At 43.3% G+C, this 15,578-nt stretch overlaps 2 protein-coding genes across 5 annotated transcripts in view; one reads left to right on the top strand and one right to left on the bottom strand.

Annotated features, from left to right (window-relative positions):
- The window catches only part of KDM4B (lysine demethylase 4B), a 188,554-nt gene that overhangs the window by 64,941 nt on the left and 108,035 nt on the right, over window positions 1-15,578 (top strand). For all 4 annotated transcript variants that reach the window (XR_014520980.1, XR_014520981.1, XM_083483665.1 and 1 more), the window contains exon 7: window positions 15,465-15,568. Coding sequence is in view for 2 of the 4 variants with exons in the window: in XM_083483665.1 (XP_083339791.1) it covers window positions 15,465-15,568 (104 nt within the window). In the remaining 2 variants the exon portion in view is untranslated. The remainder of the gene's footprint in view (window positions 1-15,464; window positions 15,569-15,578) is intronic.
- Window positions 1-15,578, bottom strand: part of LOC310697329 (perilipin-3-like) — a 181,528-nt gene that overhangs the window by 141,417 nt on the left and 24,533 nt on the right. The window lies entirely within an intron of this gene.

Here is a 15,578-nt window from a genome sequence, read left to right as displayed (position 1 = left end):
CAGATTGGAAGCGGGCAAATGTTTCCATCTTCAAAAATGGGGAAAAGGGAGACCCAGGTAACTACCACCTGGTGAGTTTGACTTCAATACCAGGGAAGGACCTAGAACAGATAATTCAACAGTTGGTCTATGAACATTTAGAAAAGGATGCTGTGATTACTATGACCCAGCATGGGTTTCTCAAAAACAGGTCATGCCAGACCAATCTGATTTCTATTTTTGATGGAATTACAAATGTCGTGGATCAGGGAAATGTTGTGGACACAGTGTATCTTGATTTCAGTAAGGTTTTTGACAAAGTCCCCTGTTATATTCTCTCAAGGAAGCTGGTAAAATGTGGGTTGAATGAGGTAACTGTTAGGTGGATTTGGAGCTGGCTGGCTGACTGAACCCAAAGAGTACTCATTAATGGTTCCTCATCATCCTGGAAAAAAAGTGACAAGTGGGGAGGCAGGGTTCTGTCCTGGGCCCATTGTTGTTCAACGTCTTTATAAATGACTTGGATGAAAGAATTGAGGGGATGCTCATCAAATCTGCAGATGACAGCAAACTGGAAGGGGTAGCTAATGTCACAGGAAACAGAAACAGAATTCAAAATGACCTTAACGGATTGGAGAACTGGGTGCAGAATGAATTTCAAAAGGGACAAATGTAAAGTTCTACACCTAGGAAGGAAGAACCAGATGCACAAATATAGGATGGGGGACACCTGGCTTACTAGAAGTACATGTGAAAAGGATTTAGGTAGGGATCTTGGTGGACCACAAGCTTAACATGAGTCAATAGTGTGATGTGGCAGCAAAAAAAACCTAAAGCTATTCTAGGCTGCATCAACAGAAGTAGAGTGTCCAGATCAAAAAGTAATAGTACCACTGTATTCTGCCTTGGTTGGACCACACTTTGAATACTGTGTCCAATACTGGGCACCACAATTTAAGAAGGATGGTGACAAGCTGGAATGTGTACAGAGGAGGGCAACCAAGATGGTCAAGGGTCTGGAAACTAAGCCTTATGAAGTATGGTTGAAGGAGCTGAGTATGTTTAGCCTGGAGAAGAGACTGAGAGGAGATATGAGAGCCATCTTCAAATCTTTTAAGGTCTGTGTAATGGTTCTAGGGGTTGCTCGTGCGTAAATCGGCACCACCACTGGGTGGTTACCTGGGTGAACTCTCACTGTCCGGACAGCCATTCACCCGTGGCTGTCTCAATCGCTGGCAGAATCCGTCAGTGGGCGTTTCTTGAACTTCTTCCAGCATAAAGGTTCTTTGACGCCTAGTCGCCACCTACTCTCCCTGCGCGGAAGCCTTCTGCGCAAGGAGGGTGTGGGCAGCGGAGGGCCAGTGCTCTCCCCGCTGGTCTCCGGCAAAGAGTCATGGAGCCACCTCGCCGATTCCCCCATCTGCCCCCCTTCTCCACTGGTGCTACGCTGATTTCCTTCCCCATAAGATGGGCTGCTTCTATCCCTCCCGGGACGCTCTCCGTAATCCCTCTGGACTCCTCCCTCTCCCTCTGGCTCCAATGGCAGTTCCCTGACAGTCTGTCACATGGAAGAGGAAATATGTTAGTTTTCTTCTCTGGAGGGTAGGACTTGAACCAATCACTTCAAGTTACAAGAAAGGACTTTCAAAAAAAACTTTCTGACAGTAAGAGCTGTTCGACTATGGAACAGACTCTCTCAAGAAGTGGTGGACTCCCCTTCAAACAGAGTTTGGATGGCCATCTGTCATGGATGCTTTAGCTGAGATTTTTGCATTGCAAGGGGTTGGACTAGATTACCCTTGGGATCCCTTCCAACTCTATGATTCTTGGCTCAGACCCAAAATAAGTGTGTCATTAACATACTGATGATACTGTGTTAAAACAGCATTGGAAGCAAGGTGGTACCTTGTGACATCCCATAAAATCACTAGCAGGCAGGAGCAGAATATTGCCTCCAGCTTCCAACCCACTTGATTGTAACAAAACATCCAAGCGATTTACGCTAAGCGAGTTTAGTAACACACCATGGTTAATCTTATCAAAAGCCACACCTTGTCACACTGCAAACAGCTTGTTAAAGAGTCAGTATGGAGTGTCTTCATTTGTTCTAGGTGAATACTATGAATATAGCCCAGAAAGTGTCCTGAGATAAATTGGAAGCTCTCTGCCCCCAAAAGCAACTGATGCGAGGCAGAGCTCTTGACTGTCTTACCTGGTAGTGTTGGCGTAATCCTGAACTTGGAGTCAACTGCTCTTCTCAGTGTAACCACCACTGTGATAGTGTACTCCAATCATTTCCTTAAATGTGTCACTCGAGCTTGGTCCAGAATATTTTTATTAGCTAGCAGTAAGGATTGAGGAACTGTTCTTTGCCAAGGAACTGAAATAGCTTGAAAAGGCTAGCATTTTTCATCCAGTATGAAAAAATGAAAACTAGCTCTAGCGAGCATCCGAAATGAAATGCTGACTTGGTGCAAATGTATATGTGATGAAGTGTTGTGAGAGGACCTCTTGCAGCATACACTTACTTATTTATTTAATTTAATGGATTTTAAAAGTTGCTTTTCTGGGAAAGCCCATTCAAAGTGGGTTACAACATTCAGAATCCCCACAATGGGCGAACAGTAAATAAGCTATAGAGACACAAACCTGTAAAACAACAACGTACAATTAAAACAATGACAACCAGACAACAAACAGTAATATCTCATGCCTGGAATAAATTTGCCAAAATCAGACCTCTCCAGATAGGGCCACAATTGGCATACCCGCTGAAACTGGTAAAGGTCGCTACTAGTCTCTGGGACTCCCCAGGAAGTGCAGAATCCAATATCACTCCCAAACAGCATATTTGACCCTTGAGAGGGAGTGCTACCCCGTCCATTACCAGCTGTAATCCTTCTTCTGGAGCTGGGGTCTCCCAACCCACAATGCCTATGTCTTGCTCAGAGTTAATTGCAGTTTGTTTGCCTTTGTCCATCCCAGAGCGGCCTCCAAGCATCAGTTCAAATTTTCAACAGCCTCTCTGGGTTCAGAAGAGGAAACCAAAAGGTAGAAGTGAGTGGCACCTATTCTTGGATGTCTTCCTCCAGCATCTTCATGTAGATGATGGATAGCATGGGGGTTAATCTAGAGCCCTGCAGAGCCCCATAAATCAATAGTCATGGGGAAGAGCAAAAGTCTCCCCGCATCACCTACTGAGTACATCCATCCAGGAAGGACTGAAAGCAGCCCAACCCCAACAGATGGTCCAGAAGTTACCATGATCAGTGGTACTGAATGCTTCTGCAAGGGCCAGGAGGACTTACAGGGTAGCGCACACACCCTGTTCATCCTCAGACATCTGCTGGGGTGACCGAGACTGTGTCCATTCCAAAACCAGGGCTGAATCCAGACTGGAATGGATTCAGATAATCAGCTTCATCCATAGCCTGGAGCTATGTGGCCACCAGCCTCTTAATCACTGCCCCTAGAAAAGACAGATTTCGGGATTTGTCAATAATTATTCAGAATAACAAATTTTAAATCCAGCTTTTTAAAGGAGTAGCCTTACTAACACCTCCTTGAGGCAGCTCTCCTTCCCTTAGGGAAGCACCAAGTCCTGATCTTGATGTTTTCACGAGCCCAGAATCAAGCAAGCAGGTGGTAGCCTCATAGCTCCAAGCACTCTGCCCACTTGAAATTTATGGCATCTTTTGCCCACACACCTCATGTTGGTGTATCAGAACCTTGTTTTTCTATTTGGCAAATGAGGAATCTTTGTAGCAGTTCTGACTGAAGCTCAGAGAGTGGCAGGTTAACCTCTTTGAAGCTGTTATATTTTTGAACTTTCTATTTTGCTTCCTGTTTTAAAACAAGCGCGGAGCATTCTAGTCAAGCAGTAAAGGATCACACAGAATATCAGAGCATTTATTAAAACAGTATATTATAAAAGAGCAGAACTTGATTGAAGCCCTTCTAAAGAGCTTTCTTCCTCTTTGCTAGCTTCTGGACTGACAGGAGTGAGGTGGTCATGTGACCTGCTTGGGCCTCGGACAGAGGTGGCTACAACCACCTTAGCAGAGGCTATTCTATTTATCTCAATTCAAGTGGTTCCTTCAGATAACCAAGACCCCAGACTATTCAGGGCTGTACACACTAGCTCTTTGAATAGTGCCTGAAAACAAGCTGGTAACTAATGTATTGTTCTAAGGCCAGTCTGGTACGGCTGCCCCAGCCAGTTTTAATCAGTAAACTGGCTCCCATGCTTTAAATTAACTAATTTCTTTTAGGCAGCCTCCAAAGGCACACCCATGTTAACAATAGTCACATCAGTGACCTAGGAACGAAACCAGGGGCTCCTGGCGGTATTTAAATGGGTATGTTTTAAAATGCTTGTCCCAGTGGAAAGTGGGTTTAGATATGTGTGCCTTTGGAATGGTGTAGGCTAGGGCAGGATAGGCAATATCCCTCTGCTTGCTCTCTTGATCCTTACTGAAAACTTAATAATAATGCAGAATGTCTTCATAATACGTTTCTCATTTCTTCATTTGTATTTAGTCTGTTAAATGCAAACACCATTCATATTGATTGCTGAGCATTTTTCATTTAGAAAGTGCTTACAGGTTCAATAATTGTGGATTTAGTGGGACATAATTATCGAAGTTCTTTGTGATATATATAACAAGGCATGTGCTGGTTCAGCTGACAGTGTTATGTTACGGTCTGAATACCTATTTGTGGGGATGATAGTCTTCTCATCTTTCCTTGCCCCTCTCTACTGCACTATCAACTCCATGACATCTTCCCACTTTACACACCCTGAAGCAAACTGAATTTTTAAAAGCCACAGAATCAAGAGCACATGTGCAGACCCTCCATGTGTCGCAATTTTCCAGGGACGTCCCTGATTTAGAGAAGCCATTTGAATGCGATCCTGTATAGGGAAGTTGTTGCTGTTTCAAATGTTTAATTCCAGTTAGGTAGCCGTGTTGGTCTGCCATAGTCAAAATAAAAAAATTCCTTCCAGTAGCACCTTAAAGACCAACTAAGTTAGTTCTTGGTATGAGCTTTCGTGTGCATGCACACTTCTTCAGATACACTGAAACAGAAGTTGCCAGATCCTTCTATATAGTGAGAAGGTGGGGAGGGGTATTACTCAGAAGGGTGGTGGGAATGGGTGATTGGCAGATAGCTGAGATGAGCCTGTTGACGACTCTTAACGACTGCAATAGGTCTTACAGGAAAAGGCAAGGGGTGAGAAGGTGAAAAATGGCTAGTCATGTATAATGAGATAAGAATCCAATGTCTTTGTTCAGACCAGGTCTCTCCATGGTTTTAAGTTTGGTAATGAGTTGCCAATTCCCACCACCCTTCTGAGTAATACCCCTCCCCACCTTCTCACTATATAGAAGGATCTGGCAACTTCTGTTTCAGTGTATCTGAAGAAGTGTGCATGCACACGAAAGCTCATACCAAGAACTAACTTAGTTGGTCTTTAAGGTGCGACTGGAAGGATTTTTTTTTATTTTAAATGTTTAATGTTTATTATGTTTTTATTTATGTTGGAAGCTGCCCAGAGTGCTGGGGCAACCCAATAAGATGTGTGGGATATATATAAATAGTAAAATTATCATTATGGAATGGGACGTCCCTATATTCATCAGAGAAATGTTGGAGGGTATTCATTTGGGCCTGTCCCCCCCCCCCCCAATAAGGGCTAATATAATTTATGTGGTGAGGTGGCAGCTGCCCAGAGATAGGCTAATTACTTGATAAGCAGACCCCTCTGTGACAGCCTTGTAGGTTAAAAGGTGCTACATATTATAGAAGAATACTGAGCAGATATCTGATAAAATTGTTCCATTGAGGATTTTTGGCCTGATATCATCTCTCTTTCTCCTTCTTCTTCTCCTTCTCCTCTCCCTTCGTCACACACATGTAAGTATACTGGTCAGAGCCATGCCGGCCTTTGAGATGCGATCTTTCTGTTTCCACTACCTCTCCAAACAGCAATAGCAAGAAGTCAAGTCTACTCCCTGTGTTAATATTTAAAATACTTAAACTTAAAGCTTGGTTTAATCACGGGGGGAATATTTTAATGCAAGCCATCCTTCACCTATTTGAATGCTTTGAAAGGGAAGCGACCGCGCTTCAGCCAACATGGAATAGGTTTTTAGGGACTGGCTTCCTCTCACTTTACCCACACTCTCTAAGAATATAGTGGTGTAGGAGGAGCTGCTGCTACCATTTGACAACAGGAGCACATCCTCCTCTGCATCTGAGTCTGTGGTCTTAAAGCAGTGGTTCTTGTTGCATTGTCAGAGATCAGCTTCTGCTGTAGTCAGCTAACTGTCGCTTGAAGGAGGAGAATAGATTGGTGTGAGGCAGCAGTGTTTCATCTTATCCCTTTTCCAAGATTGCAGAGTGAGTGGGGTAGAAAATCCCCAGCTCCCACAGCATCATCTGGCCTTGTTGTAAGTGACTGTAGAAGTGAGTCCCCTCCCTTCCAAAGGAATTCCAAGCAGCAAGGTAAAGCAGGGTTTTATTTAGTAGCACCAAATTATTATTATTGGAAGTTTAGAGCTGCTGGGTGACAATGAACACTACCCAGACAGCTGAATTTCCCCCCTCTTACTTTCAACACCCAAAGTAGTCTGTCAGTGTGTGAAGCCTTTTCATTGACATACCTAACTGACCATTTCTTGGGGGGGGGCAGGGGGCAAAAGAAATAAGGCTGGCCAGTGATTGGACTGAAATTATAGTGTCAAGTAAATAGAAAAACACATGAGGTGCCCAGATGAAGGAAGCCATCATCGCCTTTCTCTTGGAAGCCATTCACTCTAGTGACATCGTATAAAATAGAAATAACATATTGAAAACCACTGACTGGAAAATGAGAGCTTCAAAGCAATTTTATATTCACACCATTTTCACTCGGTCATATGTCAAAGCTTTACAAAAACTACAATTTCAGCAAGCATGGAGCTCCATAAGTCCCAATTGCCCATAAGAGGGTATGTGTATGTGGTGTTTTGTTTTGTTTTTTAAAATAGAATTTGGAAATCTGCATTAAATGAAAAGCATGGAGTGTGGCTTTCATTTTAAGTATATCCTTCTTATTTGAACCTAAAGTTGGAACAACTTGGAAATTTTGGGTGTTGTTTTGTTGATAGCTTTGCTGAATTATTTAGCTCAGCACTCAGTGCTAGTGACCAGTCAGATGCCCCAGGGAAAACAAAATGATCAGGGTGTCAGTCACACCCCAGCACCTGTTAACTGAAGGTATACTGCATGGATGTTTGACTAATAAGTTTCCATAGCTAATAACTGCTGGTAGATCCCTCTTCCACATTAATTGGTCTAATTATTAGCATACACAAAACACGTTCTGTGTACGAATGTTTGCTTAAATGTATATTGCACTTTCCCCTTGGCATACACAAGGTTGGTAACAACGTTATACAGTTGTACCTTGGATCTCGAACACCTTGCGAATTAAACGTTTTGGCTCCCGCACACTGCAAACCTGGAAGTGAGTGTTCTGGTTTGTGAACATTCTTTAGAACCTGAACGTCCGACCCGGCTTCTGATTGGCTGCAGCCAAACAGAAGCCGGGCCTTGGTTTCTGACAGTTTTGGAAGTTGAACAGACTTTTGGAACGGATTCTGTTCAACCTCCAAGGTACTACTGTACACTAAAACATTACTTCTTATAAACTTCTCTTAAAACCTTCAGGCACCTGACAGAAAATAGAAATGTGTCTTCTCTGTCTGCTATGGGAATACAGTGGTACCTTGGGTTAAGAACTTAATTCGTTCTGGAGGTCCGTTCTTAACCTGAAGCTGTTCTTAACCTGAGGTACCACTTTAGCTAATGGGGCCTCCCGCTGCTGCCACGCCGCCACACAATTTCTATTCTCATCCTGAAGCAAATTTCTTAACCCAAGGTACTATTTCTGGGATAGCGGAGTCTGTAACCCGAGGTACCACTGTAGCTGTTCCCCTCTGCTAGAGTTAGAGAATAACTTTTCAGTTTCTAAGAGCCAGGCCTCAGCAGAAATGAGATCACATTTATTTCCTTAATCTCTAGTACCAGATTTCTAGGAGTTTACGGGTTTATCATATCAGTAGTCTGTTTACCCTCTAGACTTGCATATTCCGGTCTTAAACAAGCTCCCCTATAGCATTTGTGGTTTAGAAGGAGGTGGGTTCAGCATCTGCGGTGAAGAGCAACAAACGCCCTGCTTTCCAGTGCATCACTGTTCCAAAGATGTTCAGCGCATGGAATGAGCTTGCAATTAATATGGAAAATGAATAGCTGAGCTATAAATGGGCTCGCTGGGAGAGTTGCAGAGCCCATGGAGGGACCATTAATGTGTTGCCACGTTATTGGTGCTAATCACTTAAAATGTGCTCCTTTATTAGTAGCTTTAATGAGAGCCACTTAAACTGTGCATTAAAAAGAGGAACTGCAGAGAAGGACGATGAACTGGGTGGCAGGCACTCATAATTCTAATTGAAATGCTTTTAGTATGGGGGGGGGGGAGTTGCCAGAAGCCAGTAATTCTTTGCACTTTTAAAACCCTCCTCCATTATGTAGCATCAATTAGTGTTTTGTTGTTCAAGTGTTGGAATTATATTTTGCTCCCTGTATGTTTCCTCCTCTTCCCTACCTCCACTCCCAGCATTCTCCCCCTGCCTGCCCACTGGGACCTGTTTAATCAGCAGCATATAGTGGAAGCATTGACTGATGCAAAATCCCAAGGCTAGAGAGTGAGTTACTTCAGTGCCATGAGTCATGACCAGGATCATAAAATCAGAGAATTGTAGAGTTGAAAAGGACCGCAAGGGTCATCCACTTCAACCTCCTTCAACGCAGGAATCTCATCCATAACAGATAACCACCCAACCTCTGCTTAAAACCCTTCAAGGAAGGAGAGTCCACAACCTTCCAAAGGAGACCGTTCCAATGTCGAACGCCTCTTACTGTCAGAACGTTTTTAGCCAGAATCTCCTTTGGATCAATCCAAGGGTAGAAAAATATCTTACACTCCCAGATGCCATTCTGAAGCCAGCAGCACATTGACACTAGCATCTGCCCTGTGCAATAATGAGAAAATGTAAATTCCTGGGTGCCAGAAGCAAATGCCAGGTGCCCTTGGAGAATTTTCCAAGTCTGCTTCCACATTCTCCCAGCAGAATTCAGTTGTGCAGCATGTGCTGGAGCCAGAGCCCACAATGGTGTTGCCTTTGAGATAAGGTCCTTATTTTCCAAATTTCGCAACAAACTCTTAACAGTACTCTCCTACAGAGACATGTGCAGTGAAGACAACTTTATCAGGGGCCAGTTCTTATAGGCATTAACATATTTGGTCACAGTGATAGAAAACAGACAAGATTGCTCTCTGTGGCTGTATCTTCCGCGGTTTGCCTCATTTTTCAAACTAGTTTATCCTCCCAGCACAAATGTTGCATCTATGCTTCAGGTGAGTTCCCAGATTTGCTTTTGCACATGTAACCAAACAAATTACTGTTCGAAAACAAAATTTATCATCTTCCTAAATTAACTTATGGCCCGGTTATGGGAATGGGTCTGGAGAAGCCTTTGGCTAGCACACTTCCTTCCCCTCCCTTCTCCTTCTGCACACATGTAAAGGAGGTTGAAATCCTCTAGTAGAGAATTTATTTTGCATGCAGAAGGTTTCAGTTTCATCTCAAGGTAAGGTTGGTAGAGACCCTACATGAAACCCTTGAGAACCATTACCAGCCAATCTGAATGATACTGAGCTAGATGGACCCAATGGTCTGACTCTGCACCAGGCAACTTCCAAAGTTCCTAACTTGGAGAACTGGATTCTTCTAGCCATGGTTAGTTGATTGAATAAATGTTTTTATAATTGCATGTCATACAGTACAATACTTACAATAAAATACAAATTTAAAACCTTGTAAGATAACAAGTGTTTGTAAGCAGGTGGCGCTGTGGTCTAAACCACAGAGCCTAGGTCTTGCCAATCAGAAGGTCTGCAGTTCGAATCCCCGTGACGAGGTGAGCTCCCGTTGTTCGGTCCCAGCTCCTGCTCACCTAGCAGTTCGAAAGCACGTCAGGTGCAAGTAGATAAATAGGTACCGCTCCGGCGAGAAGGTAAACGGCATTTCCGTGTGCTGCTCTGGTTCGCCAGAAGCGGCTTAGTCACGCTGGCCACATGACCCAGAAGCTGTACACTGGCTCCCTTGGCCAGTAAAGCGAGATGAGTGCCACAACCCCAGAGTCGTTCGTGCCTAGACCTAGCGGTGAGGGGTACCTTTACCTTTACCTTTAAGACAACAAAATGATATTACATGCAGTATTAAAAGCTGACTTTATGGCCAGGAAGGTACAAAAATTATCCAAACCAGACCAAAATAATAATACTTCAACCCCATTTGTTTACTAAAGGCTACATTGCATATTTAAAGCATTTTATAGCCCACGAGGAATGGTGTCTGGCTTATGTCCTGAAGAATTGTATTCCCTAATTGTGGAGCCACTGCCAATAGTGCTGTCATCCATGTGCTCCCCAGTCTCACCTTGATAGGTGTGCACCTCAGTAGGGCTTCAGAGGCATGGGCAGGCAGATAGAGATGCTGGTGGTCTGTCAAATCATCTGACCCCATGCTATTTAGAGCTTTAAAGGTCATCACTAGCTGCCTAAGGTTGAAGCCATTGCTACTGGAATCCATGGCATAGGGGCAAAGGAGGTTTATTATTGTATATTTTTTGAATTCCAAATGCAGTCAGAAGAGCCAGCAGAAGATACAGTGGTGCCTCGCAAGACGAAAAGAATCCGTTCTGTGATTCTCTTCGTCTAGCGGTTTTTTCGTCTTGCGAAGCAAGCCCATTGAAGGATTAGCGGATTAGCGCTATTAGCGGCTTTTAGCGGTTTATCTGCTGATCGGATCAGTTGATAAGCGGCTTAGCGACTTAGAAAAGGGGGGGGGAGGGGAAAAAACCAGCAGGAACTCGCAAGACATTGTCGTCTTGCGAAGCAAGCCCATAGGAAATTCGTTTTGCGAAGCACCTCCAAAATGGAAAACTCTTTCGTCTAGCAAGTTTTCCGTCTTGCGAGGCATTCGTCTTGCGGGGCACCACTGTAATAATACTGCAACCCCATTTGTTTACTAAAGGCTACATTGCATATTTAAAGCATTTTAGAGCCCACGAGGAATGGTGTCTGGCTTATGTCCTGAAGAATTGTATTCCCTAATTGTGGAGCCACTGCCAATAGTGCTGTCATCCATGTTCTCCCCAGTCTCACCTTGATAGGTGTACACCTCAGTAGGGCTTCAGAGGCATGGGCAGGCAGATACAGATGCTGGTGGTCTGTCAAATAATCTGACCCCATGCTATTTAGAGCTTTAAAGGTCATCACTAGCTGCCTAAGGTTGAAGCCATTGCTACTGGAATCCATGGCATAGGGGCAAAGGAGGTTTATTATTGTATATTTTTTGAATTCCAAATGGAATCAGAAGAGCCAGCAGAAGATATTGTGGTATCAGAACAAGGCATGTACACTCATCCACATGTGGTGCCATTTTGTACTTTAATAGATGAGTGTCTCCTTCAGGAAAGTGTAGCGTTTCTGCCAGAGGACATTCAGGCCCTACACAACTGGTTACAGACAATGAAAGGACTTAAACATGCAGGCACAGCAGGAACTTTTAAATCGGTAGTACCTATAGGTGAAAACCTTGGCATGTTGATAGAAGTGATGTGGATAGCAGGATGTGGAGTCTCCACATAGTACTTGCTAATGTAAGGGTTCCATCTGGATCAACAAAGTGTTATGAGAGGAGCAATAACTGAATTGAGCATTTGTGTAAAGGATACAGCTTTTCTTCTGAACAAGGGGTTATTCAGTGCTGACGTGACAAATGCCCTATTCCAGACACTCTGCCTCTGAAGCATGTTATTTAGAAGGAGAGGAAGGTGCTCCAGACTTAAACTGAAGCCATTCTTTACACTCCAGAGCTTGAACCAAGGAGAGGAAAAAATGAGGACACGAAAAGGGAGATTAAATCATTCTCTCAGGATGTGTTTTATGCTGCCACTAATAGAAGAATGAAGCCAGCAAGGCATTCTCAGCTTGGGTTAGCTATAATAGCAGGGTTGGAAATAGAAAGATCATTGAAGTTGGAGGCCTACAAGGTCATTGTCTGCTGCAACATAGTTTGAAAAACCGAAAATAGAAATTGACATGTAGCAATGAGGGTACTGTTCACAACTCCTGAAAATCGCCACTGCACATGTTGCTTTTGACAACGAGAGCCAATTTGTTAAAACTCTTTTAAGTGGGTAAAAATACATTGTATGGCAATATAGGTGTTTGCAGATCAAGATACTAAAGCTGATGAAGCTCATGGTGTGAGATGTGTGGCATTGACACAAGGCATACAGAAAGGAACAGAAGGTTGGCCATGCCTTAGTTGTGTGGGACGGTTACATTTCTACTAGATGTTCTCAAAATGGGTGATGTCCCTTGGATTCTGTTGCCGGCACTTCAGATTAAAGGAGGACTAGTTTGGGTGCAGTGGAATTCAACTATACTCACTGTTCCTCAGCAAAATATCAGGTCAATATTTCTGATTACAGTGGTACCTCGCAAGACGAATGCCTCGCAAGACAAAAAACTCGCTAGACGAAAGGTTTTTCCGTTTTCGATTTGCCTCGCAAGACGAATTTCCCTATGGGCTTGCTTCGCAAGACGAAAACGTCTCGCGACTTTGTTTCCTTTGTCTAAAAACAAAGACATGTTTTGTTTATAAAGTTAATTTATTTTCCCTTCAATTTTTGAACTGCTCTTTACAGTATGTGTGACTTTAAAGAGCAGTTAATAAACTGTTGTTGTACCAAATTTGGCTTTGTTTGGACTTTTTTTGACCATAGGAACGCATTAATTGATTTTCAATGCATTCCTATGGGATTTCGTGATTCGCAAGACGAAAAATTCGCTAGACGACAAAACTTGCGGAACAAATTAATTTCGTCTTGCGGGGTACCACTGTATAGATGTAGAAACAAAGCTGCACAGTGTGTCTCTTAACCTGATCTACATAATGATTGCACATGACCTTGTGATTGGAAGAGTGGTCTTGATGATACAAGCAAAGGAGAGCTTTCAGAATTCAGTAACCACTTTGGAGGATTTCACACAAAATGGCCCATTCAGTGCTTATTCAATCTGGAATACTAGTTTGCTGCAGGGCTATTCAGAAAGATGATTTCTGGGATATATCCGAACCTTTGCAAGCACGTGCACCGGATTCTGCCAGCTGCTATAGAAATCTTGAGCGCTGAAGAGTCGTTTAAAAGAACAAATACCTTATACCTGCGGTAGTTTTCTGAGACTCAGCGTTTTTTCTTCATGCTTCGGGTGCATTCATGTAACATGCTTCATAACGGCATGACTTTTTTGTGGAATACTAAGAGCTTGCATAGGATATTTCCTTCTGATTTCGAGGGAGCACAAACCCCCACTGGAGAACATTCTCCTTAGTGCTAACCAAGAAATGTGTAAAAGCCTGCTGAGGAGGAGGTGGATAGAGTTGTGGAGAAATGTAACCTTCAGGATGATGATAGCATATTAAGTTGGGTACTCTACAGCCTAAAGTAACACATACAAGTTACTTGTATACCAGCTAAAGCTCAACTGTTGCAATTACAGTTGATGTGGTTCAGTAAGTGTCATATTAAATGGGGTTTTGCCGCCAAGAAGGCCTGCCTCTGGTGGTGATGTTTTCCCAAGGTTGGTTGGTAATGGGTTAAAACACACACACGCTTAGAAGCCTTTTATACTTCTGCAGTATGCAAATTCTGTTAAATAAATAAAAAAAGGTGTTCCTGAGTCATTTATGGCTTTGTACTGTAGTGCCAGCATCTTGAATTGTGCCTGATAGCTCAGTTACAGCCAGTGCTGTATGTTGAGGATGGGTGTAATATAATCTCATATTGCTGCCCCACACATAACGGACAACAGAATTTTGCATCCGTTGCAGCTCCCTTCCATTCCATTTTGAAGGGATGCACACACTCACACTCTTGCCATGATGGTTTCCCATAGGAATCTATGCAATGCAGGAATCTTTTTGCTCATTGTGGGGCTCATACCCGCAACCTTGAGATTAAGAGTCTCATGCTCTACCAGCAAAGCTATTCAGTATTTATTATACTCACACACACGGTGGTATCCAATGTTAGTCATACTAGTAACTTTAATCCATTGGTATCTGAAGAAGTGTGCATGTACACGAAAGCTCATACCAATAACAAACTTAGCTGGTCTCTAAGGTGCTACTGGAAGGAATTTTTTTATTTTGTTTAATCCATTAATTTCAGTAGGTCTACAGTGAGCAAAATCCAACCCAGAGGATAAGGTGATAAAACTGTTTTTGGGCGGCAGCTGAGAGATTAGACACACAATCATGTGTAGAAAACTAGCATGGGAGAAAAAAATAGTTTGAGCTGGTTTTCAACCTAGTAGAGAGTATTTTTCACAGGGAAACTTAGCTCTGTGATCCATCACCTGCAGTCTGCATACCTTCAGAGAAACAGTTTTGACACCACCTGCTGTTTGTGTGGATTAGGCTGAAAGTGCAGCTTCTGTTTCCAGTAGGTTTTGCTTCCCTCCAGAGATTACCAAGCAAAACTACCATGTTTCCACCTTTTTCCGCTTTCTTGCTCGCACAAACCTAGGGGCTCTGCCTGCTTATTCATCTTCATCTGGTCATAGTTAGTCTGAGCATGTTCAAAACATATTTATTTGAGTTTGTGGGTGGGTGGGGTAGGGAGCTCCCTATTACACATTACTACTTTTCATTATTTATATTGATTGATTGATTGATTGATTATTATTTATTATTATTGTATTCCACCCTATACCCGTAGATCTCAGGGCAGTTCACAACATAAAATCACAGTATAAAAGACACAAAATACATAATAAAAACCCAAACAACCCAATAATCCCCCCCTGTCCACAACACAGGGGTTAAACAGGAACATTTTTGCCTGGCACTTAAAGGTGTATAATGAAGGTGTGAGCTGAACTTTCCTGGGGAGAGCATTCCAGAAACAGGGAAACACTGCAGAAAAGGCTTGTTCTTGTGTTGCCACCCATTGGACCTCTCATGGACTTTGAGGAGGCACACAGCGAAGGGCTTCAGAAGATGATCTCAGAGTCCAGGTAGGTTCATCTGGAGAGAGGCGGTCCTTGTGCATCTTACTTGCCTAGTTTGAACTTTGAGGGTTTATGATGGTGCTGCCTCCCTCCCCTCTTAGAGCTTTTATACATACATGAGAAAAATGATGCCTGGATAAGTAACAAGTATGCAGCTGTTGGCACTTCCTCTAGGTGGTCAGAGGGGATTCCCTCGGGATACAAAATCATAGACTCAAAGAACTGTAGAGTTGGAAGGGGGCCTGAGGGTCAGTGATGGTAATAGTTTCTCTCCTGAATCCTCCTGCAGGATTTTTCCCTGGGAGCTCTCAAGGGTGCGACGCCTTCCTCCGCCACAAGATGACCCTCATTTCACCATCTATCTTGAAGAAATACGGCATCCCTTTTGACCGGGTATGTATGG

Source organism: Podarcis liolepis, assembly GCF_965112155.1.
Source record: "Podarcis liolepis genome assembly, chromosome: 18".
Classification (NCBI taxonomy): domain Eukaryota; kingdom Metazoa; phylum Chordata; class Lepidosauria; order Squamata; family Lacertidae; genus Podarcis; species Podarcis liolepis.
The sequence above is the reverse complement of the archived record's forward strand: the minus strand, read 5'-3'. Positions and strand labels throughout refer to the sequence as shown.